The sequence below is a fragment of the Ambystoma mexicanum genome, chromosome 10, assembly GCF_040938575.1.
Source record: "Ambystoma mexicanum isolate Mex_15411 chromosome 10, UKY_AmexF1_1, whole genome shotgun sequence".
Lineage (NCBI taxonomy): Eukaryota > Metazoa > Chordata > Amphibia > Caudata > Ambystomatidae > Ambystoma > Ambystoma mexicanum.
The window spans coordinates 1,311,210,915-1,311,238,327 of NC_090932.1; the positions used below are offsets into that span (position 1 = coordinate 1,311,210,915).

The 27,413-nt window shown below is 44.3% G+C and overlaps 1 protein-coding gene across 4 annotated transcripts in view; it reads right to left on the bottom strand.

The window, feature by feature from the left end:
• SMTN (smoothelin) overlaps positions 1–27,413 on the bottom strand; it is a 781,408-nt gene that overhangs the window by 156,551 nt on the left and 597,444 nt on the right. For all 4 annotated transcript variants that reach the window (XM_069619347.1, XM_069619344.1, XM_069619345.1 and 1 more), the window contains 2 exons: positions 16,064–16,126; positions 6,060–6,120 (listed from right to left, as the gene is read on the bottom strand). In XM_069619347.1, the coding sequence (XP_069475448.1) occupies positions 6,060–6,120; positions 16,064–16,126 (124 nt within the window). The remainder of the gene's footprint in view (positions 1–6,059; positions 6,121–16,063; positions 16,127–27,413) is intronic.

Here is a 27,413-nt window from a genome sequence, read left to right on the forward strand (position 1 = left end):
ATTCCTTTAATTTTATTTATTTATTTATTTAAATTTTTGTAACGCGCCAACATGCCCGTGGGCAAAATGTACACCCTGGTGATGAAGACCTAGGGTTCTCCCTCAAATAGCAGGCTGTGATACAAGGGGTCCGATGGCCAAACAAATACAATGTGTATGTTTTAATTTCTTTATACTTGTGTAGACATTCCTTTAATTTTATTTATTTATTTATTTATTTAAATTTTTGTAACGCGCCAACATGCCCGTGGGCCTCAGGGCGCATGTCCTGAAACAATAATGAATGTGTCACAACTACAGCTGGCAAAAATGGGAAATGTCTCTCCTTTGTCCTTAAGCAAGATACAAATAACCTTGGTGTTGTGGTATTTGTTATCAGAGATACCCTACCCTACACCGCTATCACAAGTGTGCTATGATAGTACGGCGATTATTAGCTTGTGCCCTCTAGGATAGTACTGTGATTATGAGCTTGTGCCTTCTAAGATAGCGCTGTGATTATTAGCTTGTTCCTTTAGGATAATACTGTGATTGTTAGACTGCACCCCACCCTTAGAGATTAGCACACATTGACCTGATTCACATCTAGAAAACACCACAGTAGAATATTACTATCTTAGAAGGCACAAGCTAATAATCACAGTACTATCCTAGAGGGCACAAGCTAAATATCACAGTACTATCCTAGAGGGCACAAGCTAATAATCACAGCATTGTCTTAGAAAGGCACAAGTCAGTAATTGCAGTACTATTCTATTGGGTTTCTTTCTAGATGTGATTCAAGTCAGTAAGGGGTAAACTCAAGTCAGTAAGGGTGTGGGACAGTCTAATAATCACAGTACTATCCTAGAGGGCAGAAGCTAATAATCACAGTACTATTCTACTGTGGTGCTTTTGCACACCAACTTGGAAACCCAGGCGATTATGCAGGTGAAAACATGCAGATAGTTTTCTAAAAAAATAAAAGGGCATTACTCGTGCCGAATAAAGAGAGGGGGCCTATTCCACATAGTAGGAATACTCTGATGATCTTCTTCAGCAACGCTAATGGTAAGTCTGTAGGTGCTAAGGAGTCAGCAATGAAGTAAGTCTTCGATAAATGGCAGTAGGCTGTTACTGTTCCCTGAAATGAAGCCCAAAACTATTGTGTACGTCAACTGGATATTGATTCCTTTTAAGTTTTGGATATTAAGTGGTGCTTAAGCGCAACCTATGAGCTGAAAATACTTCACCAGGGTACATCTAGGAAGGAGAAGACTTGAGGAGGGACATCCAGCTTGTGGGTTTTGTTTGGTTATTTACCCAGACAGAATGCCCATGGCTATACTAATCCTTACGGCCATTCCACCCAAAACCTGCCCTGCTAATTCTCACCGCCACTAACCTGTCGTACTAAAAAAAGCTGTTTAATGAGGCGAAACACTAATTTTGTTCCAGCCTTCTTCCACTGTTTACTCTCTCATATTATGGTGGTTACTGCAAGGTAGTTTCAGTGTTTTACTGTGAATCAAACTATTGCTAATGTAGTTTATTCCTACCTACCCGAAGGTTATTGTTTTACTTGCCATCATGGTTAGGGACATATTATTTCAATAACCATGTAAACAAAATACCTAATGAAATAATGAAAAAAAGGAATGAGAGGCAGTGAGTCCAAAGTACCCACTGGGAACTGGTAAAGAGACACAAAGATGAATGCTGCATTCTAAGACTTGAAGGCAACTTACCTATCATCACCTCAGAGAGAGATAACTGACTGACTCTGGATCTCGAGACTTGAAACCCTGATATGTCTTAAGTTGAATTAGAGAACTGTGCCTAATCAAACACTCACTCTTAGGACCAGCTGACAAGCAATTTGTTTTGAATAATATTCCTTGTTTTCTCATCTTCCTTTCTGAGATCGGTACAGCAGTTATACAGTAAACTCCCGCAGCTTGCATCTCATCACTGGGGACCTCACTGACAACCTCTACTGCACCACAAAAATGGCAAGCATGGGGACCTGGCTCACCCGACATCTTTGGGGAGACCAAGGCAGATGGCCCCAGAACTGCAGATCTGCACTGTGTCAGAAAATAGGATGTGCATTACACTACATGCGTGCTAGAGTCGACACAATCAGTTTCAAGTCTACTAACATATCTAAGCCACCAAACCAAGGGCTTCTGGTACAGCTGCCCATGCATCTTCACTGTCGATTTCATAACCATTGGACTTCGACTGAGTCGGTCTCCTTCTTGCAGCCGTCTGCTTCGTTACTGCTTCTGAGGTGGCGTAGCGTATTGTGGCCCCTTGCAGTGTCAGCACTAAGGGACCACGCAGTCCACCTCCTGCTGGAGGTCATGCCACTCCCTTACCTGCTTTTGGCTGGGCTTTGTCCTGCCGACGCAGGACCCATCACAGACTGCCTCAGCCACTCGCTGGTGTCCTCTGCCGAACCCTTTCAAAATGACACTGACTTACTCTCAATATAGTGCTTTCAAGTGGAGGTGGGGAGCGTGGTGTTGTACAAAGGGTTGTACTCAATGTGATCCTCCTTATCCCGAGAGGGGGAGTCCCTCCACATGAGGTCCTCCTGTATTAAACCATCTCTAAAGGGGACTATTCTTTAGCAGCCGCACCAATCTAGGCTCATGGAAAAGGGCTCCCCCTTGGCGACAAGTGCGATACCTGGAGAAGCGTCACAGTACCTAGGATGAGCTGGTGGCAGAGGATATTTCTCTACCATGTTTTTGTACATTTTACTTTTGCATTTTGCATTAACCACAAATGGCTTGCAAAGGTGACTAGCACCCTAAGATTGCTATGCTATGAGGTTTTCGCTTGTGCTTTGGCCATATTATTCTTTGTCCTTACTGTCTGCGCAGGTCAGAAAATGTCTTATATGCAACGCTCTTTCCTTCAAAGAGCTGCTGCTTTCACGGTCGAAAAGGCGGTTTTTGTGTGAGCCAGATGTGGGCGGGGGGTTCGGACTTTCTGGACTCTGTACACACCTTGGCAACTCAATGTCTGCTGCTGGGCAGATTTGGATGATTGAGGAAACTCATGTGGATCCATGCTTGGATAGCCACTGACAGTTTCAATGGTGCAGCTCCTTATCATTGGTTGGCTTGGGGAAGCTCCCAGCGTACATCTTAGATAAAAGGAGGGCTTCTGCAGCCATTCGACAGATCGTTGGAGCAAGTTCTCTATGAACAATAGCAGCCAGTTGAGAACCAGAGGACAACCCCTACAGCTGACCAATTGCAGTAAAGTCCAGGTGAAGCACTGCTGCTTTGCCTGATCTCAAGAAGACCCTCTTCAGTGCTTCAACTCTGGCCCAGTGGAAACAACCAGTATTAACCTCTGCACAAAGATCTGACCCTTCGAGAGAGTCCCTGGACCAAACTGTGGACTATACAGCTGTCTCCTAAGTTACTTCACTGCAGCCATTGCTGTTCAGAGTGCATCCTTGAAACATGGAGGATCTTCAACTTGTGTAACAAGGACGCGTGTGCCTGCATTTTCAGCCTTCTTACATCAATAGTACTGTGCTGGGCCTGCTTCTTTGCTTGTCCAATGAAGATAGCCAGTCACCGCTTGACTGGTGACTCCCATTGCAACTCATCATTGCTGCCTGGAGGTGGTCTGCTCTGCAGAAGTCTTCATCTTTTCTTTGCTTGAGTGTTCTGCTGGGAGGTGTTTGGAACAGATTCCTAAGCACAGTGACAGACTGAAATTAAATCCTGCACCAAAAAGTGACTTCTGCACCCGCAACCTCTGGGCTTTCCTAGACCGGACCAAGCACAGAAGACTGTCCCCAATGGAATCCGGAAATCTCAGCCGTGGTCCTCTGGAAAAATTTGAGTTAGTGGCGTAAATTACCATGCCTGTTTCTGCACCCCAGCATGTTCTCCATAGGGTGCACGGGTGTAAAGCACTGCCCATAAACTACTCTTTCCTAACTTTGGTTGGTGGAGGTCTGATTAAGGATCCCTTCCTGGGCCTTCCCTAGTAAATGGTATTGAGTAGATTTACTCCTCTGAACTTTACTTACCTTTTTCACTTCAGGATCATAACCACTGGCATCTTCCAATCTCTTAATAAACCTACCTGTGAAGTAAAAAATATCTTGTGGGTGGACTCATTCAGTGCTAGTGGAACTATTCTGCGATTATTCCATGTCAATTACTACATTTCATGCATACAAGATTTGACTAGGTGTTTTATTTGCTTACAGTGCATATATAAATAATTGTATATGTTTGCATTTACATGTCTAACTTGAATTATTGGTGGTGTTGTGTGTGGAGTCATTGTGGCCCTAGACCACCATCACAGCCCTCCTGAGACTAAGCATCGCCGGTCTGCTACCTTACCATGATTGGGTTTGGTTAAACTCTGTGCTCCCTGTTCACCATGAGAGGGTGGCCTCCCAAAATCTACCTGCAGGGGTCATTTTGGAAATCCACCTGAACAAGGTCCTTTGCCCACATGCTTGCTCATATGCTTCTTGGACTCCGTCCCATCTGACTCCATTCGGATAACCTCACTCTCTGGTCTCTACAGATCCTTCTAGGATACAATTATCCTTTTACATAAGGCCATATAAAATGATTCACTCTCTTCAAAACTAGCATCAGACTTTCAGGGGCATGGTGTAACAGGCTTCACAAGTCTCACTGTAATGCTGGACTTCAGGACATACAAAAAGTCCCTGGACATGACCTGTGCACACCCTATCACATGCCTTGAACTTAAAAACTTTCACTTATTTTGAAAGAAAAAAACGGTACAAAACAAATAAATTCAAACTTGCATGACCATTAAAGTGACTGCCTGACATTCTTGTGAGCCACGCCTGTGCTTCCAAGAAAAGAAACAGAGGGTCATGCATGGGTGGTTCAATTTAAGCTTGTGGGTGGCTTTACTTCCAGGGAATGTCACAGGATGCCTATGCAACACTCTGGCACACTGGTGATATTACTGTGCCACCCTTGCAGTGGGTTATTTCAAGAGAAAGACAATATGTAGAGGAAATAACCATCAGAAACAGCCGTTATGACAGCATAGGACTAAGCATCACTTCACATGCCCTACTGCTGATGGAGAAGGGTTTGAAATTGCTGGGAGCTCTTTAGCTCCTGCTTCTACTCCCGGAGAGTCTGGTTAGCTTAAAATCAACAGTTACCAGGAGCTACTTTCGGTTCCCCAAGCCAACTAGTCCCTTTTAAACATGTGTATGTGGCATTAACTGGATGCATTCGAGAACGGAAATAAAGAAGAATTAGGATACATATAGGCCACATTTAAATATAATGGATCATACATAATGGCCATAATGTTTAAGTGTGCATCTTATGCAGAGGTTAGATTTGCATTGCACTGTGTACTCCCTCCTGGTTCCAAAGATGTAACCCCTGCCTACTGGGAGATGCCCGGCACCCAGGAGCTGGTTTTAGCTCCTGCTCATCGAATCCTAATTTCGAACCCTGAATGGCAACTATCCCATTCACTTCAGGTGTGAAATGCAGCAGAAACCGAGACCACAAGAACGCTGGGGAAAGGGAAACAGCAGCCGTAGAGAGTAAAAGCATTTTCAAAAGCAGAAACGCTGGAAAGGAAATCAAACAAGAAGAGGTTTTCTCTCACTGTGAACAGCAATAGGCAAGCCCCACAAGAACAAACAGGAAATAGAAGGCAGGACTACCTTACCAGCAACTGGCTTCTCAGACACAAATGGCTACTACCTAGGATATACCAACAGACATACAGAGGCATGTGTTTTACTCACTGAATAATTTAAAATAAAAAATAAAAGCCTGAACCGATATTCCCGATAAGCCTTCCAAATAAATACATACAGTAAATGGCAAACTCAGAGAGGTTTAAATGTTCAAGCAAGCATTAAAGCACCAGACATCCATAAAAAAAAAAAGGTCCCATGAGTTGTTACTCGGCACAGAGAGATAGAGCCACCCGATAGCTCTCTTAGCAGTTTATCACAGACCTATCAGGTGAAACCTCTACAAGCCAACAGTACATTTTGGACTGTAAGATCTTTCTGCCATGCTTACCTTCCAACCTTCTTGGAAGTGGAGCTGAAGGATGCTTTGGTCTGCACAATCGTTCCTCCATCTAGCCAGAAGTAAGGGAAACACTGTTATCATTGGATTGGCAAATTTGTTCTCGTTTTAGAAGTTATTTCAGCTGACAAGACTTGCATTCCGATGAAAAAAAGACCTGGGCCACCAGGTCTGCAGCGAGGGCTGCACACCCTGCCCACTTATTATGTTCAACGGTTGCCTCTGATTATATGTACATGTATGACACGTTTAATATGTTATACTCTTCTTCAAGGTTTAAAATGTGACCAATTTAATTCAGTAGTATTTTGACAAATGCTATTGGCCAATTCATTTCGGACAAGAGTGGTCCTTCATCGGGACACAATCTCTCACGCAGTTCGGTGAATGTGGGATCACCTATCTATTGCTTGTCAATCCATAGCAACACGTGTGAAGCTCAAACCAGCTGACGAGTAGCGTTTCTGATATCTGATAAGAAACTCAGCTCAAAGTCAGGAATGGGCATGGAGTCAACGTGATGAACTGCCAACTTGCAGTTATAAGCCGGAAGAGTTATTTTGCCAGTACGAGTTTGTGCAATTAGGAGCAGAACAAACAGAATGCCTGAACGCCGACACAGAATAGACCGTGCCAGGAGGAAACCACTTACAGCCTGTCAAACAGGGCAACATGCTTTGGTACTTCAACCACTACTTGTACAAGTGCAACAAGGCAGTAACACTTCTGTAAGTATCTGTATCTGGGAGGTACTCTGCCTTTCCTCTCCTTCCCCCAGAAGCTTACGGTCACCCAAGCTCTGGTTCTATCTAGGTTGGACTACTTTAACATCCTCTTTCTAAATCTACCTGCCTCCACTCTCTGCCCTTTACAACTAATCCAGAACAGGCCTGCGAGGCTTGTCCTTGGCCTCAAGCCCTAGGATCGTATCTCTCCAGCTCTGAAATCCCTTCATTGGCTCCCCTTGGATGCAAGGATTACATTTAAAACCCTCTGCACTGTCCACAAGTCTTCCTGGGGCCTAGGTCCAAAATACCGTCAACTATCCCTCTATAAATACCTCCCCTCTCGAGCTCTTTGCTCCTCTACCTCCAACTCCCTCAGGGTCAGTCGTTTTTCAAAGAAACGAGCTGGGGGGTAGATCTCTGTCTTCGGCTGGGGCCTCCCTTTGGAACAGCCTCCCTTCCACTCTGAAACTTGAGGAGAACCACCTCCGGTTCCGGGAAGCACCTCAAGATCTTCCTCTTTGCTTCTGCCTTTGATGCTGATCTGTTTCACTCTATGCACTGTGCTCCTGGCCACCCTCTGTCCTCTGGGCCCATGTACCTTCTCACCCTGCCACCCTCCTGCACTGCCTTCGGGCCACCCCTTGCACTGGGGCCTGTATCTGTACCCATACATTCCCCACCCCCTTTTCTTCTGCACTTGTCAGACATACTCCGTCTGCTAAACCCAGCACCTGCCTCTTGCTGGCTGCACTACTAATGTTTATTGTCTTTATTTATTTTATTTATTATTATCTGTTTTTTCTCCTCTGCACTTTCCACTTCTCCCCCTTCCATGCACTTTTCCCTTTCCCATTCACTTGCGCATTCTCAATGTCACTGGGCCTAGTACGATTGTTGTTTTTGTTCTCCCCTGCACCCCTCCCTTGCCTTGTCGCGCTCTGAAACACTTGTGTACGAGCGCAATATAAATAATATATCAATTCAATTCAATGGTTAGTCTACACCTACAACTTCACAACAGGCTCCCTCATACAGCAGCTATTTACTTCAGGACAAGAACTCTATCTGCAATTGTGTGATTTCTGTTGAGGTAGAAATGGTGGTTTGGAAACATGACCTGGGTTTTTAGAATAAGGTGCCTCTTGACGCTTTAGTCAAACCAACATTCGGAAATTAGTTGTGCTAGCAGCCACACGAGTCGAACCCAAGAGTGCTGAATTCGGTACAACTAGAAATCTTAACCAATAATGAAATCCCAACTCAGATGCACCTATAATCTTCTATCAACACCTTCTCTGCTTTCGCCAAACACAAAAAGGAGGTGCTGATGATGTGGAGGCCAAATCAGGATTGGAGAATCGAATTCAATACAGTGGTACAAAATGATTGAAGTTATACTGGTGTGGAGTTGTACATTGGCCTCTGGAGTAAAGCTCTTTGGGTAACAGGCTGTTTGGAAGTTACCAGGTGGAGGGCCTGAAGGCATTTCATGACCGAGTTGGCATCAGACAGAACGGAGGATGAGAAAGTAGAAGAGTGGAGAGAGGAAACATACGCCATCTCGCCTTCCAGTCTATGACCCCAACAAACGCTCTAGATGTACAAACAGTGGGCTTCTTTACCAAATTCCCCATTGGCTTCTTCACTTCTCCTTCCCACCCCTTGGAAAAGGGATATCTCCATTCAAACCCTGCTCATCTTAACTAAAATATACCACAAATGAAACGAGACAGCCTAGTGAACTATGTAAAACTAGGCTCGCTGAAAAAACATTCGTTTTTTGACGTGTCCATGCCCCATCCCCTTTTTCGTAACGAAAACAAGTATTCCTTAACTTCAGTTATTGCTTTATCACAAATCCAACCTGTGCACCTCTTCATCCTCCTGTGAAACCTGTGCACCTCTTCATCCTCCTGTGAAACCTGTGCACCATCTATTCATCCTCCTGTGAAACCTCACACTTGAACTCGTCCCCTCCAGGCACCCCTCCACCGGGATCGTACATGTAACAATGATGGTGTCTCTCCCTATCACCACCAGCCCACATCTACAGCACAAATGCACCCTGATCACTCACAGGCCCACTTGTAACTATTATATAATGTATAAGCAACTGTTTTCCATTGCCTCGTTTCACCCTCAAAATGCTAACACCTCTCCCCAACTCGGCACGTCCCAATTGGGGTTATCATTCATAAAATTAACTACAATGCGGTTTGACAACATACATGTAAAGAATATTTTATCTAAGCCCTAACCTAAATCCAAGTACTCTTCTCAACCCAGCCCTCCAACCCAAAACAAAGGACGTGGCCAACAGCTATGCACTACCTATTAAATAGGACCCTTATCCTCGACCAGTTGCCCATTTCATTGAGAGTGGGAGCAACATGAAGAAGGTGCTAGAAATTGTGAGATTGTAAATATTAAAAAAATATATATAAATGTCGCAGCCCAAACCAGGTCAACCTTCAAATCACAAAAAGGGAAAGGGAAAAGCAGATCAAACCCAAACTTAAAGTGTAAAAACGAACAGAAGGGCCTCATGGTGTGATCAGAAAACATTTAACAAGACACAGGAGCATGACTACTACAAACCACTTTGGCAAGGTACCTGGACCTCTGGGAAACAGCCCATAATCCCCCTCTGTACCTCCAAAAGAGCTACACATTAAAGAGAGGACTATACATGTATGTCATTTTTAAACTGTAAGGTCACTGTCGGCAATCTGGATAGGCTTCACCCCTCTTGAAGCAAGGGCTGATCTGGATGAGTCAGTAACTTGCAGCACGTTATCTTCTTGTGATCAAAGGCTGCTTGCCGTGAGGTACTGCGAGTGAACCAAACCTACCAAGCGTCATTGTTACTGTCCCCAGATCAACCGGGAAGAGATCCTGCTGAGATTGTGGTCAATTTCCCATGAATAGAGGTGACGGAAGAGCAAGGTCTAACCTTCAGGTACTGGGTTGAAATGGTTTCATTCTGAAGACATTGAGATGGTTGCCTCCAGTGCTCCAGATAAGATTTTGATGTGGGAGTATTTAACTACCTATTTTTGAAAGTTGGGAGTAAAATATTTTTTTTTAGGGAGTACAAATTTAAGTCACATTTCCAATCGCAGTATTTTATAAACGGGTAAACATGGTTTAACTGGAGAGCAATTCTTTTTTTTTATAATTATTTATTTGCACCTAGTAATTCACACACATTAAAAGATACATATTTACGTCTTCTGATCAGGCAGTAATAAAAGTATTTTCTTCCTGTGAGACTATGTGCACTACTGGTCCAAACATATACATGGAGCTGCGTGGATGAAAGCAGGAGCGCAACGTCCTGCTTGTCTGTTTCCTATTTTTTGTTGGGAATATTTGTACTCCCTATTTATTTTTTGGGAGTATTTGCCTATTTCTAGGGAGTAAAAGTGGCCAATACACCCCTTATTTGTAGGGCTGGTTGCACATGTCTGTTCTAGCTACAGCAGCTGCTTTTTAGTCTTGGAAATAGTTGTCCAACGTACGAGGTTCTCCGCTAAAGGAGAAAGCGCCATGCCTAGATTAGGATCCAAAATGCCCACTATGCCCTGCAAAATCTAGAAGGGATGCAAGGAACATTTATGCGGAATGGAAATCTCTAATAGTTGAACATTTGAAAAAGAGCCTGTAAAGAATATGCCGAGGTGATAGGTCTCCAAGACCAATCAAAGAAGCTCTAACCAACCAGGAGTTCATGAAGGAGTAAACGCGGGCAATGCAGCTTTCAGGAGAGCATTGAAAAACCATCAGCCAGCCATGCGTCCAAGTGAAGTTTGTGCGATATGCAAGCAGGTATTTGGCCGATTCTTCCTCAAACATCTGGGCTTAGAATGGAGGCCAGAATGTGGGCCAGGGACGTCATTCATTTCTCTACCAGTCCATGGATTTAGTTAATATGATATGATAGGTTATTTATAACGCACTTAATACCCAGAGGTTTCTAAGCGCGGACCCGGGGATCGAACCTGTGTTGCTCCGGGTCATCTTGCTTCCAAGGCCAGCATGTTGCCCCTGAGCTATCCTCCCAAGATGCACTCCCGAGTTGCACTTTAAAAAACCTAGATGCCAAAATAAGAGCAAAAAGTGTTTGCTCATTTATTAGCATCAATCGACTATCAAAAGAAAAAAATGGTAGACAGCAATTACATTTTTAAAACATAATTGGGCAGCTGTCCGGTGGCATCTCTAAAGCACAGCCCATAGTGATAGAAGGCTGAGGTGCTTGCAACCATGAAACGACTGACATCCTAGCGAGACAGTCTTTGGGTTATTGCCACTTGAACTTGCTTGGCAAGCAATACCGTCTTAATATATCAATAGAAGAAAGGCCAGATTTGATCATGCAACATGGAAATTAAGGTTAGCAGAAGCAAAGTTGGTTATGTGGGGGCCTGGACACCTGTTGGTCGGAGATCTCTTTCGATTCTGACTGCGTCTCTGTGAAATAGACTGCGGTAATCCCACAAAGATCTAAAAGGAATCATTTGTGGTAAATACTGAAAACGCAGCTCTCCCCTCCACCCTCAAGTAGTCTTTAGCATTAAGATCACCTTTGGAGGTTCAGCAGGCAGCGCAATAGACTTGCACTGTGACTGCACGGAAGATGATGATGATTTCTACAGTGCTTTGATCATATTCTATGCAATAAATGCTATGCAAATGGCTTATCTTGGTGGAATGCTACTCAAGGTGAAGTGTTCATATAATTCAGCGAATTGAATTGCTCCAAGAGTGTAGACACCTCACTGTTCAAAGATCTCAAACTTTTACACGAAAGTCACAGGGCCCTTTGAAATGTCAACTGTGAACAGAGGATAGCAGAGGCAACGCGCTGGGCTTGGAAGCAAGACCACGCAGAGCAACAGAGGTTCGAATCCCGGATCCGCGCTTAGAAACTGAACTCAGGTACGGTATTAGGCGCGTTATAAAAAAACAATAAAATAAATAAACTGTTGCAGAGGGTATTTCACTGCACATGGCAACAATCTGCATTTTTGATGGCTTGTGTGTGTTTAACCACTTTGTTCAGTGGAAGAGTTGAGAGTGAAATAAAGAAAGCTTGGCGTGCAACTTATCGAAAGGGCAAGTCTCTGTAGAACCCCTTTCTGGAAGGCAAAATGCAGAACAGGGACATTTAGCCCATTGTTCAAGCAAAGTAATTATGCCCAGGGTGTCGCATAAGGAGGATAATGATGGTTTTTGTATAGTGCTTCGGAGTTGCTTCCCCTAGATTTTAAAGGACTACAAGAACAACAAATACCCATTTCTATGGATGTCGTTAATCTCTTAATGAAATTGCTACTCAACAGGATCTTGCCTATTCTGATTTCGTGAAATTGTGCTACAGGAGACACAAGTCCTACAAGAAAATTGACTCATGGTCACGGGAAAGTTGACTGGACACCATGTGAGAACAATCATATAAAAGGAAGGTAAGAAGGATTAAATAGTAACAGGTGCTGAAAGAAGAGGAAGATCATAAAGGAGAGAACAAACTAGGAAGCAACAATACTAAATGAAGAAAAGATGAAGGGAATGTTACATAGAAGTTACAGTGCGGATGCTGTTAGGAAGTTATAAATGAGGAAAAAGCGAAGACAGATCAAGAAAGGCATTAAAGCAATGTACATTTAGAAGGCATGGAACAGCGGTAGGATCAAATGGGCGGACATTAATCTGAGCCAGAAGAACAAATTACTTGCCTCTTGTAATGTTCTCCGATGTATATTCCTCCCACAGGTTCCTCATCTTGGATATATTTTCCAGCTTCATCGGATCATGGAAACCTTCTACCCAGCAGGGGGCGCCAGGGGATATCCACATTGGGATCTCTCAACACGGTCCTTCCTCGATGCCAGCTGCCATTTCAGCGTCCACATCTATAGCTTGCATCGCACCAGTGATTTCAGTTTCAGTCTGTTTTTTCTCTATGCTCAGCCGCATTGGGCAATTGACCATAATAGTGTTAAGTGAGTGAGATCTGAGGGGTGTAGGGTGGGAGGGTGAAGAGGAATCTGTGGGAGGAGCATTCATCAGAAAGAACATTGACAGAGGTAAGTAATATGTTCTTTTAATGGATTGTGTCCACCCACAGATTCTTCATCTTAGATAAACTCCCACAGCAGTATGATATTATGGAGGAGGTGGGAGAGTGAGCCCAGATACCAAGATCACATTAGAACATTTTAGAGGACTGCCCTGCCAAATCAGGCATCCTGGCTCAGAGAATCTAAGCAGTAGTGCTTTGAAAAGGTCTGCACAGTGACCATGTTACAGCTTGGCAGATGTGTAGCATCGGAATCCCATTTGGAGAGCAGCAGTACCAGCAGCCATCCGTCTGGTCGAAAGTGCGCTCATCACTTTTTTTGGAACAGCATTGCGAAATACATACAACTATCCATCAGGACAATGTTTGTTTTGCTGCAGATGTGCCCAGACTAGGGCAAGAGTATACTACAAAAATCTGGTCCTCTACCCTAAAATCATTTGTTCTTAAAATTAAAAAGCTTAAAGCCCTTCTCGGGCCCAGTCTGCAGAATCTCTCCTCCTCTTTAGTCAGGCGAGTATACGAGTAGAATTCTGGAAGGTGAATTCTTTGCGAAAGATGAAATTCTGAACCACCTTGGATAGAAAAGTTAGTCTGACCCAAGTGTCACCTTATCTTTAAAGAACACGATAAATGAGGGCTTGCAGAATACGGCTTGCAATTCGTTAACCCTTCCTGCAGAAGTGATTGCCCACAAATAATGTTTTCCATGTAAGCAGTTCTTAATGGACAAGAATGCATAGTCTCAAAGGGAGGCACCATTAAGTATGTCAATACCAGACGGGCACAATGACATGAACCGGTAATACATGTGTGTCAGGCCTTTGACAAATGATATTACTGTGGGTATGATCAAGTACAAGACCCTGCTAATGTGTCCGCTTGAAAATTGATAGCGCCTCAAATCAAAGTAGTCGCATTAAGACCCTGTTGAGCAAGGCGCAAGAGAAAAGAGCACAATTGTTGTGCTGCACAGATAAGGATGGAGTTCTTTAGCTCTGGCCCAGCTGCAAAACATACCCCAAAGGCTGCCGTACAGAGACTAAGTTGCTGGTCTTCTTGCCGAAAGCAGGACCTCCTCGGGGAGCTCTCAGTCCTTGTACCTCATCCTCTCAGAAGCTAGACATTAAGTCGGAGAGTGTTGATATTCGGGTGAAAGACCATGCCTCCTGCCTGTGAGAGCAAGTCGGCCCTCTGAGGAAAACACTGCAGGAAACTGCTAACCATGTCTAGAAAGTCGGGTGCCAGGTCCTCCTGGCACAATTGGGGGAAGTCAGTATCATAGTGGTCCTGAACCTCCCGAGAACGTGAAGGATGATGGGAATCATGGGAATTCATAAAGAAGTGTAAAGTGCCAATCTACCACAAACATATTCCCCAGTGCCCCACTCTATGTGTGAGAGACTGAGCCCAGCCTGATCAAGGAGTCCAATGTGTTCCCTGCCCCGGACAGCAGACAAGGAGAGCCAATTGAGCAAAACCCCAAAACCAGTGCTGCATTGCCTCCCATCCCACACCACCTCTTGTTGAGGTAGTGCATGACCACTGTGCTGTAAGTCACAATCAAGACAGTCTTACAGTGCATCGTAGGCAAGAAGGCTGCCAGCACTGGTCTAATAGCCCTCAGCTCCAACAGGTTTATCTCAAGCTTTGTTTCTGCCAAGGGACCCCCAACCTGTTCACCAGCTTGTTCCGGTGAGTGGCCCTGCCTTTCAATGAGGGGGTCTGTAACCATATTTGCCTCCAGCTACATCTGCCAATAAGGTTCTCCCCATGATCAGGTTCTGCCTGCAGGACGACCACAGGAGATCCTGCGAGACCCTGCTCAGAACTTGAAGAGTCAGTCATACTGCCTGAGAACTCTGACCCCTCGGATCTGAGAGCACATTGAAGGGATTGCATTCTCAGTCGAGCTTCTGGCACTACAGAAATGCAGGATGTCAAGTGGCCCAGCAACCGCAGAAAGTCTAGGTCCTGCAGAGTGAGGGTGATTTGGAATTTCATGACCATCTACTGAATGTCAAGAGCCCTGTCCTGTCCTCGGGAGGAACCACCTTTTCTGGGAAGTACAGCACCTCTCTGATTACCTGGAGCTGTTGCAAGGGTGTCACATGAGATTTCTTGAAGTTTAGGTAGAACCCCATTTGTGCTAGATGTGGCAAGTGTGGCCGGGGTGAGATTGACCCTGCTCCGGGAATGGGCTCTGATTCGCCATTCGTCTAGTTAAGGCAAGTTGTGAATCCCCCCCCTAAACCATACTTAGACTGTCGGCCACCACAGACAACCGTGAAGACCCACAGGGCTGAGGTTAGCTGGAAAGGATGTACCCAAAATTGGTAATGGATAGTGCCAATGACGAACCTCAGGTAGTTTCTGTGCATGGGATGTATAGGCGCGTGAAAGTAAATTTCCTGGAGGTCGAGCAACACCAACCAATCCTGTACAACTCTAGGGCCTGGAGGATCTGCTTAAGTGTTACCATCTGGAATTTATCCTTCCTGGGGAACTTGTTCAAGCACCTCAGATCCAAGATGGTCCCAGTCCTCAGTCTTTTTTCGGCATCAGAAGGTAGGGGAATACCAACCTGGTTTCATTTCTGCTCGGGGCTCCAGCTCCTCGCCTGTCTCCCAATACTATATCTCTGGCTTATTTCAGCGAGCTCTAAAAATTGAAAAGCCTCAGCATGTCATGAAATTGTTTTGGGGAATTGTTGCGGGAAAAAAAAAAAACAAAATTGCTACAGTATTTGTGTTGTTTACATTGCAAGTCAATGATGTATGGTACAGAGGTGTAAGGATTATGGCATAGAAGAGTAAGATACCCAAGCGCTTGCACACAAGTATGTCAAGATCAAATGGCAGCAGGTGAATGTATGGCGTGGGTATTTTGCCTAATACTCCACAGGGACAGAAATATACATATAGATGGATACAATCACACTGCGCACAATGTCTATGCATTTCATGCGTAATTGCACATCTTTTATTCAACTGGAGATCAGGTTGCTCTTCTGTTGAATACATTATATGCAATTCCGCATGAAATGCATAGACATTGTGCGCAGTGTGATTGTATCCATCTATATGCATGTTACAGGGGTGGTTTGTTAAAACCTAACACAGAAAGCACATCCGCTGCCAAACAATGACCTCTCTGAATATACAGAAATTAAACTCATTTCCTACCATCTGATCGTTTCATATAACTTGACTCCACCATAGTTGTCCTGGAAGTTTTGTTGCCATCATCTGGAAAGAAACAAAAATGAATGTGATAAAAGGTGAAGTATGGTTGACAAATGCAATATTTAATAAAAGAAAACGCGTTCTGCAGTTGCTGACTGAAGAACTAGAGTATGAATTCCATAAAGTGTACGAGTAACTCATTTAGAAAGCGACCGCACACACAAGTTGGAAACGGTCTGGGGGTGTTTAGTCGTGAATGTCCTTTTCATTTTAACGTCTACCAGTTAAAGTTGTGATATTCACCTCGCCCCCCTCCTTCCGAGCGAATTCGAATCTCTTAGAGTAAAGTGTCAACGAAAGCCAAAGCATGGTACATCGCACTGCTCTTGCACTGGGCCCAATACTGCGGCCATATTAAAGGGGCCCTCAAAGCCTACAACACTGCCCAGTAGTTCACAGACGTAATGGCCACCTTCAAGAGCTTCATTTCTACACTGGGGCAAAACTGCCTTTAAAAAAAGCAAATGCTCCGTTTATGGAGTAATTTCAACTTCTAAAAAATATCTTCAGTTAATTTCCTGCTTTTTCTACTCTTAGAATAAATGGCAGGTATGCTCCAACTATACATCATGAACAAACCTTAATTTCTAATTGTGCCCTTCACTGACTTATCAGGAACTCTTTTGGGCAAACCGTAAGTACTCACTCCCCCAGCACTACCTACACTCTGCCAGGATGAATGAATGCTCAGCCAGCAGTGGCCATGTTGCAGACACACAGCACGAGCGCAGCTGGGCATTCTCCATCGCAAACATAGGAAAGCACCCCAGCTCCCAGTAGCCTGATGACAGACACTTTCACCATCGCATTTCTGCAAAGAGAGCCAAGGCTTCGAGAAGGTTTGGTGCTGAACTTTGGCCAACAGACACGCCATTCTTCAGGGCCGGCTCCAACTGCTGAAATCCTCTCACTGAATTTACAGGCCCAAAAGTGCACGACCCTTGCATATAACTCTTCTATCACCAACCTCAAATGCTTTCAGGAATCACCCTCAAAGGTTATGCTTTTCATGGGGCCTTGATGCCACCCATCTACTTATTTTGAGGGATTTTAATAAATGGCTGTCCAACAAGGCAGGCTCAGCAAACTATGCGTATGTTCCTTACACTCCCACTAGAACTGAACTTACAAATGCTGCATTTCAAAACTAATGGCACTGCCTGCCAGCAATTGGTATAATCTAAACAACTGTCCATCAGCCTGATTTTACAGTGCCATGTTCAGACCATATGATCAGAGCTGTCACTGCTCAAGCTGAAGATAGGCACACAAAATAAATACTAAAGATGCATACTGATATTTTATTTTAGAGGTGAAACAAATATTTGTGTCTGAAAACCATTGAACACCTCAGGAGAATCAAGTTGCGTTACCTACTTGACAGCTAGTGATAAAGTGCTGTAGGTCCTGTCCAAAGTGAGACACACAAACATATCAGCATACCATGGTTTGCACTCGAGAGGGTTAAACCCAAGGGGGGCGGTTATTGGCAATGAATGAAATAAGGGGTAAAAACGAATGAGGCAGAATTAGGTCAGCTGAAAACTAGAGTTACACATAAGCAATAGTTGAGGCACAAAAAGATTTTCTGCATCAACAGCCACAGGCATCGGGTAGTGGCCTAGAGAACCATTTCTCAGGTCTCAGGAGGATAGCTCTGGGGCAACGCGCTCTCCTTGGAAGCAAGACGACGCCTATCAACACAGATTCGATCCCCGATCCATGCTTAGAAACCTCTGGGTATTAAGCGTGTTATAAATAACAAATTACAATTTCAAATAATGCACTCTTAGCTACCAGACTTGCAGCCAGGGTGAAGTCACTGCCTCCAGAGAGCAGCACAAGGCCTTCTAACATACCAAGCGGTTTGGGTCAACTACATATATATTCCTTAACTAGGAGAAACTACACACACATCTTACACAGAGTACAGCATTTACCTTTCAGCAAATATTAACCCAAGATACAGCACCACTCCTGCGTTACCGTCACCCATTTACAATGAGATTTCTATTGCAGCTGTAGCCACGAAAAATAATGCAGAGGTTATTGCACCACGAAGCCAAGGTCAATATCCAGCTGTGCTTTCAGGCATGGTCACTACAGCTTTTTTAAAAGTCGACATCCCCAGTTAAAACAGCCTGTAGACCCGAGATCTTAAACAACTATAGGTCAATAACCCCTCCTCCGTGGCCGTCCAACGTACGTTAGAAGGTCGAGGTGTCTCAGCCATAGGTTTTGGGATTCCGGATCTAATGATTAAGGGTTGCGTGCTCTGTTTCCACCCGTTTCCACCTGTGGTGTCAGTCTGGGAGGCCATTTTCTCCTAAGCAGATGGAGACAATGACTGATTTCATTATGGATAAAACTGGTGGGGCTGTGACCCTGAATTTCATGACACTCAAACCTAGCTATTCGTGTGAACCATGTTATTTTTCTGTCTGATCGATCCACGAAGGAGAAGGTGTTTTTTCTTAAATGCGGGCTAAACATTCTCCCGTTTGCATCAAACGCTGCAAAACGGTCATCGACTTCCTCCTTTATTGCTAAGTAAGTTCCTGAGGAAACTGTGGCACTTTTTGCTGTTCTGGCCATTGTACCGCTAAGCATGGATAAGGTTTATTTTACAGCAAGTGCAAAATTCGATACTATACTTTTTAAAATCAGGATCCGCCTTTTGGCCCAGCCTTTGCAGTCTCACATTTTTTAGACTTGGCATGGTGCAGCAGAACACAGTTTGTATGTGTGTCGGGCCCTTGAGACTGGAGGAATGATTTGTTCATCATAAGCCATTTTGCTTCTTGGTCCTCCACATGCTTTTGTAGAGATATTTGCTATATGGCTTTTATGATACATTGTTGTATATTTTTATTTCCCTTTCATGTACTTTATTCCTCCTTGGTTTTAGGTTTATTGGAGTTTATAGAAATGTTTTATTTCTGAATAAAGCCGATCAGGAGGCTCATGGATACTTGCAATATAGGGCGTCTACAATCTTGACAATGAAGCACGTTCTCCCACTGACATCAAGTTCTCAGGCCTCTGGCCCGGCCTTGAGGCGCGTGGTGTTGGATCGTGCATGCAGTGCATGGTCGCTGCTGGTAAGGAGCATGCATTGCAACTGGTATGCAGTGTTTATAACGAAAACAAAATAACGACACACTTTAACAATGGATCTGCGTGAAATGACCGAATGCAAAAGTCTAAAAAAAATTCAAATTTTTCTGCAGATATATATGTAGGGGGAGACCCCCCAGACTCCCCCACCTTGCCCCTATACATTTTTATTAACTTTAACCACCCACATATATATCTGCGGATAAATGGGGGTCTGACTTTTGGAGTTCGGACTTTTTGCACTCAGTAATTTCGTACAATACCTTAACACCACCTACATAAAGAAAAAAAGTTGAATTTTTTAGTAAAAGTATATATGGGGGCTTAAGGGATTAAAAGGTGTGGGGGTAGTTGGGGGAGGGTAAAAAGGCACTAGAAACAGGGGCATTGCAGAGGAGCCAAATAAAATAAAAAATCGACTGTTTGCGTTATTCAGGTGTCGTTTTGAAAGTATGTCGTTATTTTGGGTGTCGTTGTAAAGACATGGAACTATGATGTGCAAGAGTGGTTCACGAGTGCTCCTGCAGGGACAGTGGGTGAGAGCAAGTGGGGGGTGATTTACTGGTATGATGTATATGCTGTGTGTTTGCCAACCTTGTGGACTTTGCTGAAACCCAAAGATGATTTCCTTTTTTATCCTGCTGGATACGGAGGACTCGATCTTTTATTTGTGTCAATCCTTTAGAAGAGTATTTCTTCTGTTACAACAGAATGGTTAAAAGCATTTATTACAGAAAGCAGAGGATAACATTATGGAATCTTCGTTCATGTGGACTTTGGTGTCCAGCATGCCCACCCCGCCCCTACCCCCATTACCCCTGGTCTATTTGATATATATTTCCAAGCACACATGACCCTGGTCCAGTATAGATCACCGTCACTTCATTTGTATGCACATAGCTAGCCCACACAATGTTGTGTTTGCAGCGCAGAAAGACAGCGGTTTATGGCAGGGGGTTATACGAGGGCTACAGGCCTGAAAGCAAGTACTTCAGAGACAGAGATTACACTCCCAATAGCCCCACATCTGCAAGATTCCAGGGCAGCCTGGTTTTGACTCAATATCTCTTTTCTAATTAAGTAAAATGCTTCGGGTGCCATTGGTATTGGTGTTTTATATAGCGTGTATGTTCTCCTAAGGGCATTCTGGCACACAGAATAGAAAGCAGTGATCACTCTAGGTGACTAGAAGGATAGGGTAAGGAGACGGTAAGTGAAAGGGGCGTAATTTGAGCAGTTTCTGGAAAGTCAGCAGGTTCCGCTCAACTGGAAAGAAGGGGGTAAGGCGTTTCAAGGCTTCGCTGCAAGAACAGAAAAAGAAGGACCCACGAGCCTCGCGTCTTATAGGTAGGGACTTGGCTTGGGACCCTAGTGGTCGAGGAGAGTAGCAGATCTGCGGGTTGTGTGCATGGAAAGGGAGCTTGGGATCCTCAAGGTTTCATGGACTGGGCAGCTTTGAAGATGCCCAGTTAAGAGAGATCCGTCCAGCTGAGATACGGTCACATTTGTTCAATTTCAGTAGCATCCTTGTCACCGCATTCTGGGCTCTCTGCGGACATAACAGTAACTTGGCTGAAAGTCCAACATAGATGCAGTTGTTAAAAACCAAGTGGAAAGACGGAGGAATTCACAACTGTCACTTCTTGGGGGAAAGTTAACAGTGGAAGCAGGTGAAAGAAAACAAGATTTGGAAACCTCAGGTTCTGAGCCAAGGATGAGGACCAGGTTCTTAACCTCTTATGCTAAAGTGGGGATGGGGTCAGAAACGTCAGGCCAGAAGGGGCCCCAGGGATTTGTGGCAGCATTTACAGCTACAGTCTTGTTAGGGTTAATCTTTAACCTCGTCCATCCACTGCTATGGAAAGCAGACTTCGGTGTGACGGCCCAAATCGGAATTATTTGAAATGTGCTTTATTTAGGCTGCCCCCCGTGTGCTGTATATTATTAAATGCACCAACAAAAGAAGATTACAACACACATCTGTTTCCGAAAATTCAACGTAGACCGGGATGCAAACCTATCAGATGCAGCAGCTACAAAGCGTCCAGCAAGAGGCACTTCTACTCTTTCTTGGGATGCAAAAAGGGATGCAGCAGCATGCTTTCCTCCGCCTATGCACTGGCTTCATGCTTTCATCAGCCTATGCACTGGCTTCATGCTTTCACCAGCCTATGCACTGGCTTCATGCTTTCATCTTATGCACTGGCTTCACACTTTCATCAGCCTATGCACTGGTTTAATGCTTTCATCAGCTTATGCACTGGCTTCCATGCTTTCATCAGCTTCTCCACTGGCTTCATGCTTTTGAAGAGGGAAAATCGAGATCAAACTCCTGCCCCTCACCCCAGGCACATCGACAGAAAGAACAGCAGGAAGAATAAGGAGCGCACCTATCATTTGAACCAGGCCCCAGCGCACCCATGGGTGACAAATATGCTGAAAGACACCCACTTCACCAACATTGCAACCTACATGCTACATTAGCCTAAATGCAGCAGTAAAATAATCTACAAAACACAATAATCCCGGTTTAAAGGCTGCAGATGCCTATATGAATTAACCGGATCTAATTGCACAGTGTAAAGCCATGTTTTAAGAAAATTACAGCCAAGTAGCCAAGTGCATTTGTCTCACTGAACACCAGCCGCAGTGGGGATTCGTGCTGACTTCAGCAATGCTCCTCGCAAACCCAGGAGAAGCCAAGGTCGCACAGTAAGATAAGATTACTTTCTTTGAACGACAGTGAACCCTGGCAGACAAACATTTTTAATTCTTCACAAATATGAGTAAGCCACGGCAGAACATCCAGAGCCCAGTGTTTTTTCCTGGGTACGAAAGACATTTTCGCAAGACTCACACACCATTTGAAACATAATTGTAACAAGAATGGCGCAGCTCTGACCAATGAACGCTGAGAGCCCAGGGGCGAAAGCCTGTTTCAGCTAAAAGTGATGGGAACAGATTCATACTGCAACAATTTCAGAGTTAGGTAATGGGGGTGGCGCAGCTAAACCAACCCACTGACGCAAAAGTCCAATGTCCAATTATCAGGCTTCCTATAAGGGCTACATAGGTAACCTATCACTTAGCAGCCAATAGCAGGATGAGATAGGTTTCTGGGAGCTGGTCCAATTCTGTGAGGTCAGCCTGCAGTGTGTTACAAAGCTGGCTTGCAAGCCAGCCCCGGGGGAGACGGTGCTGGGACTTTCGCTGTGCACGAAGCTCTGTGTGTTTTTTCTTTTTTTGCTGCCCAGAAATAAACGCAGTTTGGAACATGTTGCTGCCTGCTTGGGACGCTGCTGCATTTCTTTGGGCAAAATGTGAGGTGTTGGGCTCTCCCATGGCTCGGACCCCCAGTAGCCCGGTGGGGGTCCAACTTCTCCCCAACACTTTCATCAGCCTATGCACTGACTTCCATGATCTCATCAGCTTCTGCACTGCTTTCTTCAGCTTATGCACTGGCTTCATGCTTTCATCAGCTTATCATGCACTGGCTTCATGCTTTCATCAGCTATTCACGCACTGGCGTCATGCTTTCTTCAACTGATCATGCACTGGCTTCATGCTTTCATCAGCTTATCATGCACTGGCTTCATGCTTTCATCAGCTATTCACGCACTGGCTTCATGCTTTCATCAGCTTTTCACGCACTAGCTTCATGCTTTCTTCAACTGATCATGCACTGGCTTCATGCTTTCATCAGCTTATCATGCACTGGCTTCATGCTTTCTTCAGTTTATCATGCACTGGCTTCATTCTTTCATCAGCTTTTGACGCACTGGCTTCATGCTTTCTTCAACTGATCATGCACTGGCTTCATGCTTTCTTCAGTTTATCATGCACTGGCTTCATGCTTTCATCAGCTTATCACGGACTAGCTTCATGCTTTCATCACCTTATCACGGACTAGCTTCATGCTTTCTTCAGTTTATCATGCACTGGCTTCACGCTTTCATCAGCTTATGCACTGGCTTCCTGTTGCTTAAGATCTTAGGTTTGGTTTCTAAAGGTCTTCAATACTTTCTTGGCATCTAAACCATGTTCATGCTACCTACCAATGGTCACTTATGCTTATCCTGGCAACATCTATTGGTAATTCATTGAGTGACAATTAAGGAAAAAGGAAGGAGAAGATTTTTAGTGCCAGCTTCCTGCTTCGAAAGCTGGCTGAACATGCAACTTAGTGAATGGCAAACATCAGGCTTTTTGGAAAAGCTGTAAAGACAGTTTCGTTTGCCAACTCCCTTCTCTATGAATTGCTGCACTCGTATTACTGGATTTAGTTATTTCCGCACCTTGAGGGGATTGCACTTGCAACAGCGAGTTACAATGTTTGAATAATCAGATAAAGTGTCCAATAAAAGGAAAGATTATGCCAATATGGTGACATGGTATGATTTCTAAAGCCTAACAGAATCCTTCCCATCCTCAAGTGGAGCTCCTGTGACAGTCCGGGAACCTTTACAGCAGATAATTAGGGAGCCTCCTTATTTTTTGAAAGCTCCCCACCCCCAACCAGGGGTCATTTTACTTACTTTTTAAGCCGTTATGAAGAAGTGCTAGCAGGGCATACCAGTGGCAGGGGAAGGCTCTACAAATGGCGTGTTGGCTTCTCATTCGGAGATGGACTGGGCAGGCTGCTTTTGAAGATGACTGCTCTACAATAATGGGTAACCGGGCAACACTTTACTGCTCTTTTATATCGTGTTTAATGTTGAACTCCTCCAGCTTCTAAGTGTTGGGCCAGGTATCCAACTCATGCTGCACAGCATGGTCTTGTTTCCAAGGCAAGTGCTTTGCCTCGAGCTACCCATGTGCTCCTTCCAAGATCGGATGCAGTCATAAACCCTTCCGTACTGAGCCATGAACTAACAAAGAAACAGATACCAAGAAAAGACAATGTACTAGAAGAGGTTTATACATAAAAGCAATCATCTATCAAACGGAAGAAAGAAAGAAAAAACATTTGGCAAGCAAGGAGGTATTTCTAAGCCCCGGCGAAGGTAACAAATGTATTAGGGAGACGGAAAAAATAGTTTCAAAAGACGATGGTGCTTCTCAGACTCCTTCCGGAGGCAATTGATCTTTCCCTTTACCATATACAATATGAAAAAGAGTCTGACAAGCCAGTGGAAGATTGGAAAAGCTCCAATAAGGTCAACAATCACAAGATAAATCGAAAACAGTACCGGTCACTAGGCAGGAGAGCATAAACATTCACCAGAACCTCTGAAAAGACAGAGGTAAGCAGGGGTGTTGCTAGGCCTGGAAAAGGCCCGGGGCTACGCTGATGTCGGAACTGTCGGGACTGGGGGCTAGCTAGCCTTTTGGTTGTAACTCCTGAGATTCTATCCGGGGCTACAACCAAAAGATCAGGGGCTATAGCCCTCTTAGCCCCCCCCTAGCAACGCCTCTGAAGGTAAGATAGGACTCCACGGACAAGGTTTGATCTGGGACCCACCATGCAGAGTGAAGTCCCCTAGCAAACAAGAGTGTGCCCTAGCAGAAGCAACTACTGACGAATATTTGCAGAAAATCATATTGTATTAGACATAGGAATCGAATCCAGAAACTTTATCTCACTCTCCATAGGCAAAAGGTTTGCAATCATTAAACCACACAATGAAGTCTTGACTCTCACTCTCCAAAGGCAAAAGGTTTGCAATCATTAAACCACACAATGAAGTCTTGACAAGAATATTGATAGAAACGATTAAAGTTTAAGTGAAAGTTGCTCTTGCAATTAACTAGGCCCTACCAAGTAGCATAGGGCAAAGTTGCCAACAGTAGTGATACAGGAGGGTATACACCCCATACTTCTTTGCTTAGATTTCTACCCTGCCTGGGTTTTTGCAAAAACCTCTGCATCTACCCAGGTACAGATTTGATAAAGTGCTAACCGAGCTGTAATGTACCACAGCTCTGTACGAAGAGCACCCACGCAGAGGGTTATAAGTAAGGTGCAGCGTTCTCAGGAGCGGAGATGGTAAGGGGGAGCTCTGTTGGGGTTGGGGGGGTAAGCTCCACAGGATAAAAGTATGGTTGAGTGAAGCAATCAGAGAATGCTGAGAAATTCTTTGGAGCGAAGGGTCTTTAAGCTCTTTCGGAAGTGAAGGATTGGACGAGGCCAGTGGTATCCATGCTCTTCCAGGAGACATAGCAGGATTGTCCCCACACTTTCACATGTTCCACCATACACATTAGCTGCCTGTATCCGGGAGCTTTGGTTAGCTTTTGAACATGTGTGTGCAAGCTCTTTCCTTGAAGAGGGACTCATGAGTTGCACATGAGCTTGTGGCATATAGCGCTGCTGCAGAACTGTACACCGCAGTGGATTCATTTGCTTGGAACGTACCATCAAGCAGCATGGAAGAGCACATTGATTTCTGAATGAGACGTCAGAATGGAATCCAGCTAGAACAAAAAAGCTCCCCAAACAAAAGGATCCCTCTATCGGCCTCAGGAACTTTCCTAGAAGAAGTATCTGTAACCTGTGGAATAAACACCACAGGGTCGCGTAGAAGAGACCCAGAATGGTGAAAGGGATGCCGTGAGCCTGCACATTAAAGATAATTCCGCCCCAGAGAGAACTATGAGGGAAGCGCAAGACAGTGGTGAAAGAGGGAAGCAAGAGGAGAGTTGCCCATCACCTGTGAACTAAAGGAGGACAGAAAAGTACAACACATACGGTTGTTCGGTGGTACTACAAAGGAGACTTAGGATAACCACCAAGGGAGCTCTACCAGAAACCAGGGAGAAAGAATTTGCCACAAGATAAACCTATGATTTTCTAATTGCCCCTGATGAATGTCTGGCATATGGGATTTGATGGGACAGAAAATTGGATAAGTTGGGATATCAGTGCAAGCGTACTACTGATGTTAAGAGTAACATGTAATTGAGCAGCATACGCTGAATGTGACATTATATTGAAGTGGCACTAGGAATTCATGTCTGTTTTTTATGTGATTCTACACACGTGAACACATTACTGTTTTGTGTGAAAAGCTTTTATGAATGTATGTTTCTAGTTTTGTATGATCATCAAGGTGTATGCACTAAGAATATTTCTTTGTATTACATTTGATTATGTATAGATGGTGAAATAGGGGTCTGTTATTCGTGTAAGACTTTATATTTCTTGGTTTTTTGGATGAGCTAATTTTGGACACACCATGGTATACGTTCCTTTGATTGTGTTATCTATCACCCTCATTAGGGACATATCCCAATTCTCCAATCACAAGGATTGGAGACTGTACCACACTGATGATGGTTAATGAGGATAAAACACATATGTGATTGTCTGCATCTTTAAGAGCAGTCTGACTTGGGCTTGTAAAGCCACGCATAAAATTGTGCTGCTCTATAAGGCAAATCCGACTTTCTGGAGCAAATCTGCATGCTTTTCAGATAATTAGCATACCCACAATGCATTACTCAGTGGCTCTGAACTAGAGGTGAACTTCCTTGGATGACTACTGTATCGCGCTGCGGCATGTGTGTTAGCAGACATAGCCTACTGCTGAACTATCCTGGAGTGCTGGCTCACACTGTATATACACATACAGTATTAGCTACCATATTCGTCTGGCTAAGTGTTGACATTAATTTCTGAACTTTCCCATGACCAACGAAATTCAAGGACATTCCTTGGAGATTCAAACAAAAAGAAATACACTATTTTGCTGAAAATGTGGGTATTTGAGATTGCTGGGATGCAGCTCCCAATTGTATACTTGTGACGGGTACTTGCAACAGTATCCCTCCTTCACCTTCCCATCCATGGAAGGTGCTTCAAAGTCAGAGAGTTGCCTTCATTAGGGACCTGTATTCATTAAGGCAGCATTACAGATTTGCAACTAAGATTAACATCTTGCTGCTGGAGCCAGCATTTCTTTGAGCATGGGTAAAAAAGCAGACCATCACTGCTAGCCAGACTCCGACGGCATAAATGCACAGATTTGTACAGTATCTTGTACGGGCCGGTTTTCGGATTTCTGCTCCCTTTTTAACTGCTGAGGTTTAGAACTAACCACAGTCTCATGAGTTGGCAGATGTTAGAACAGCAGGCCACACAGCATACATTAGTCTTCTTTCCCCACTAATGAAATCATGTGTCTGGGGCCCTGAGAAATCGCCTAGTCTGTCGAAACATGCTGCCAGTGGCAGT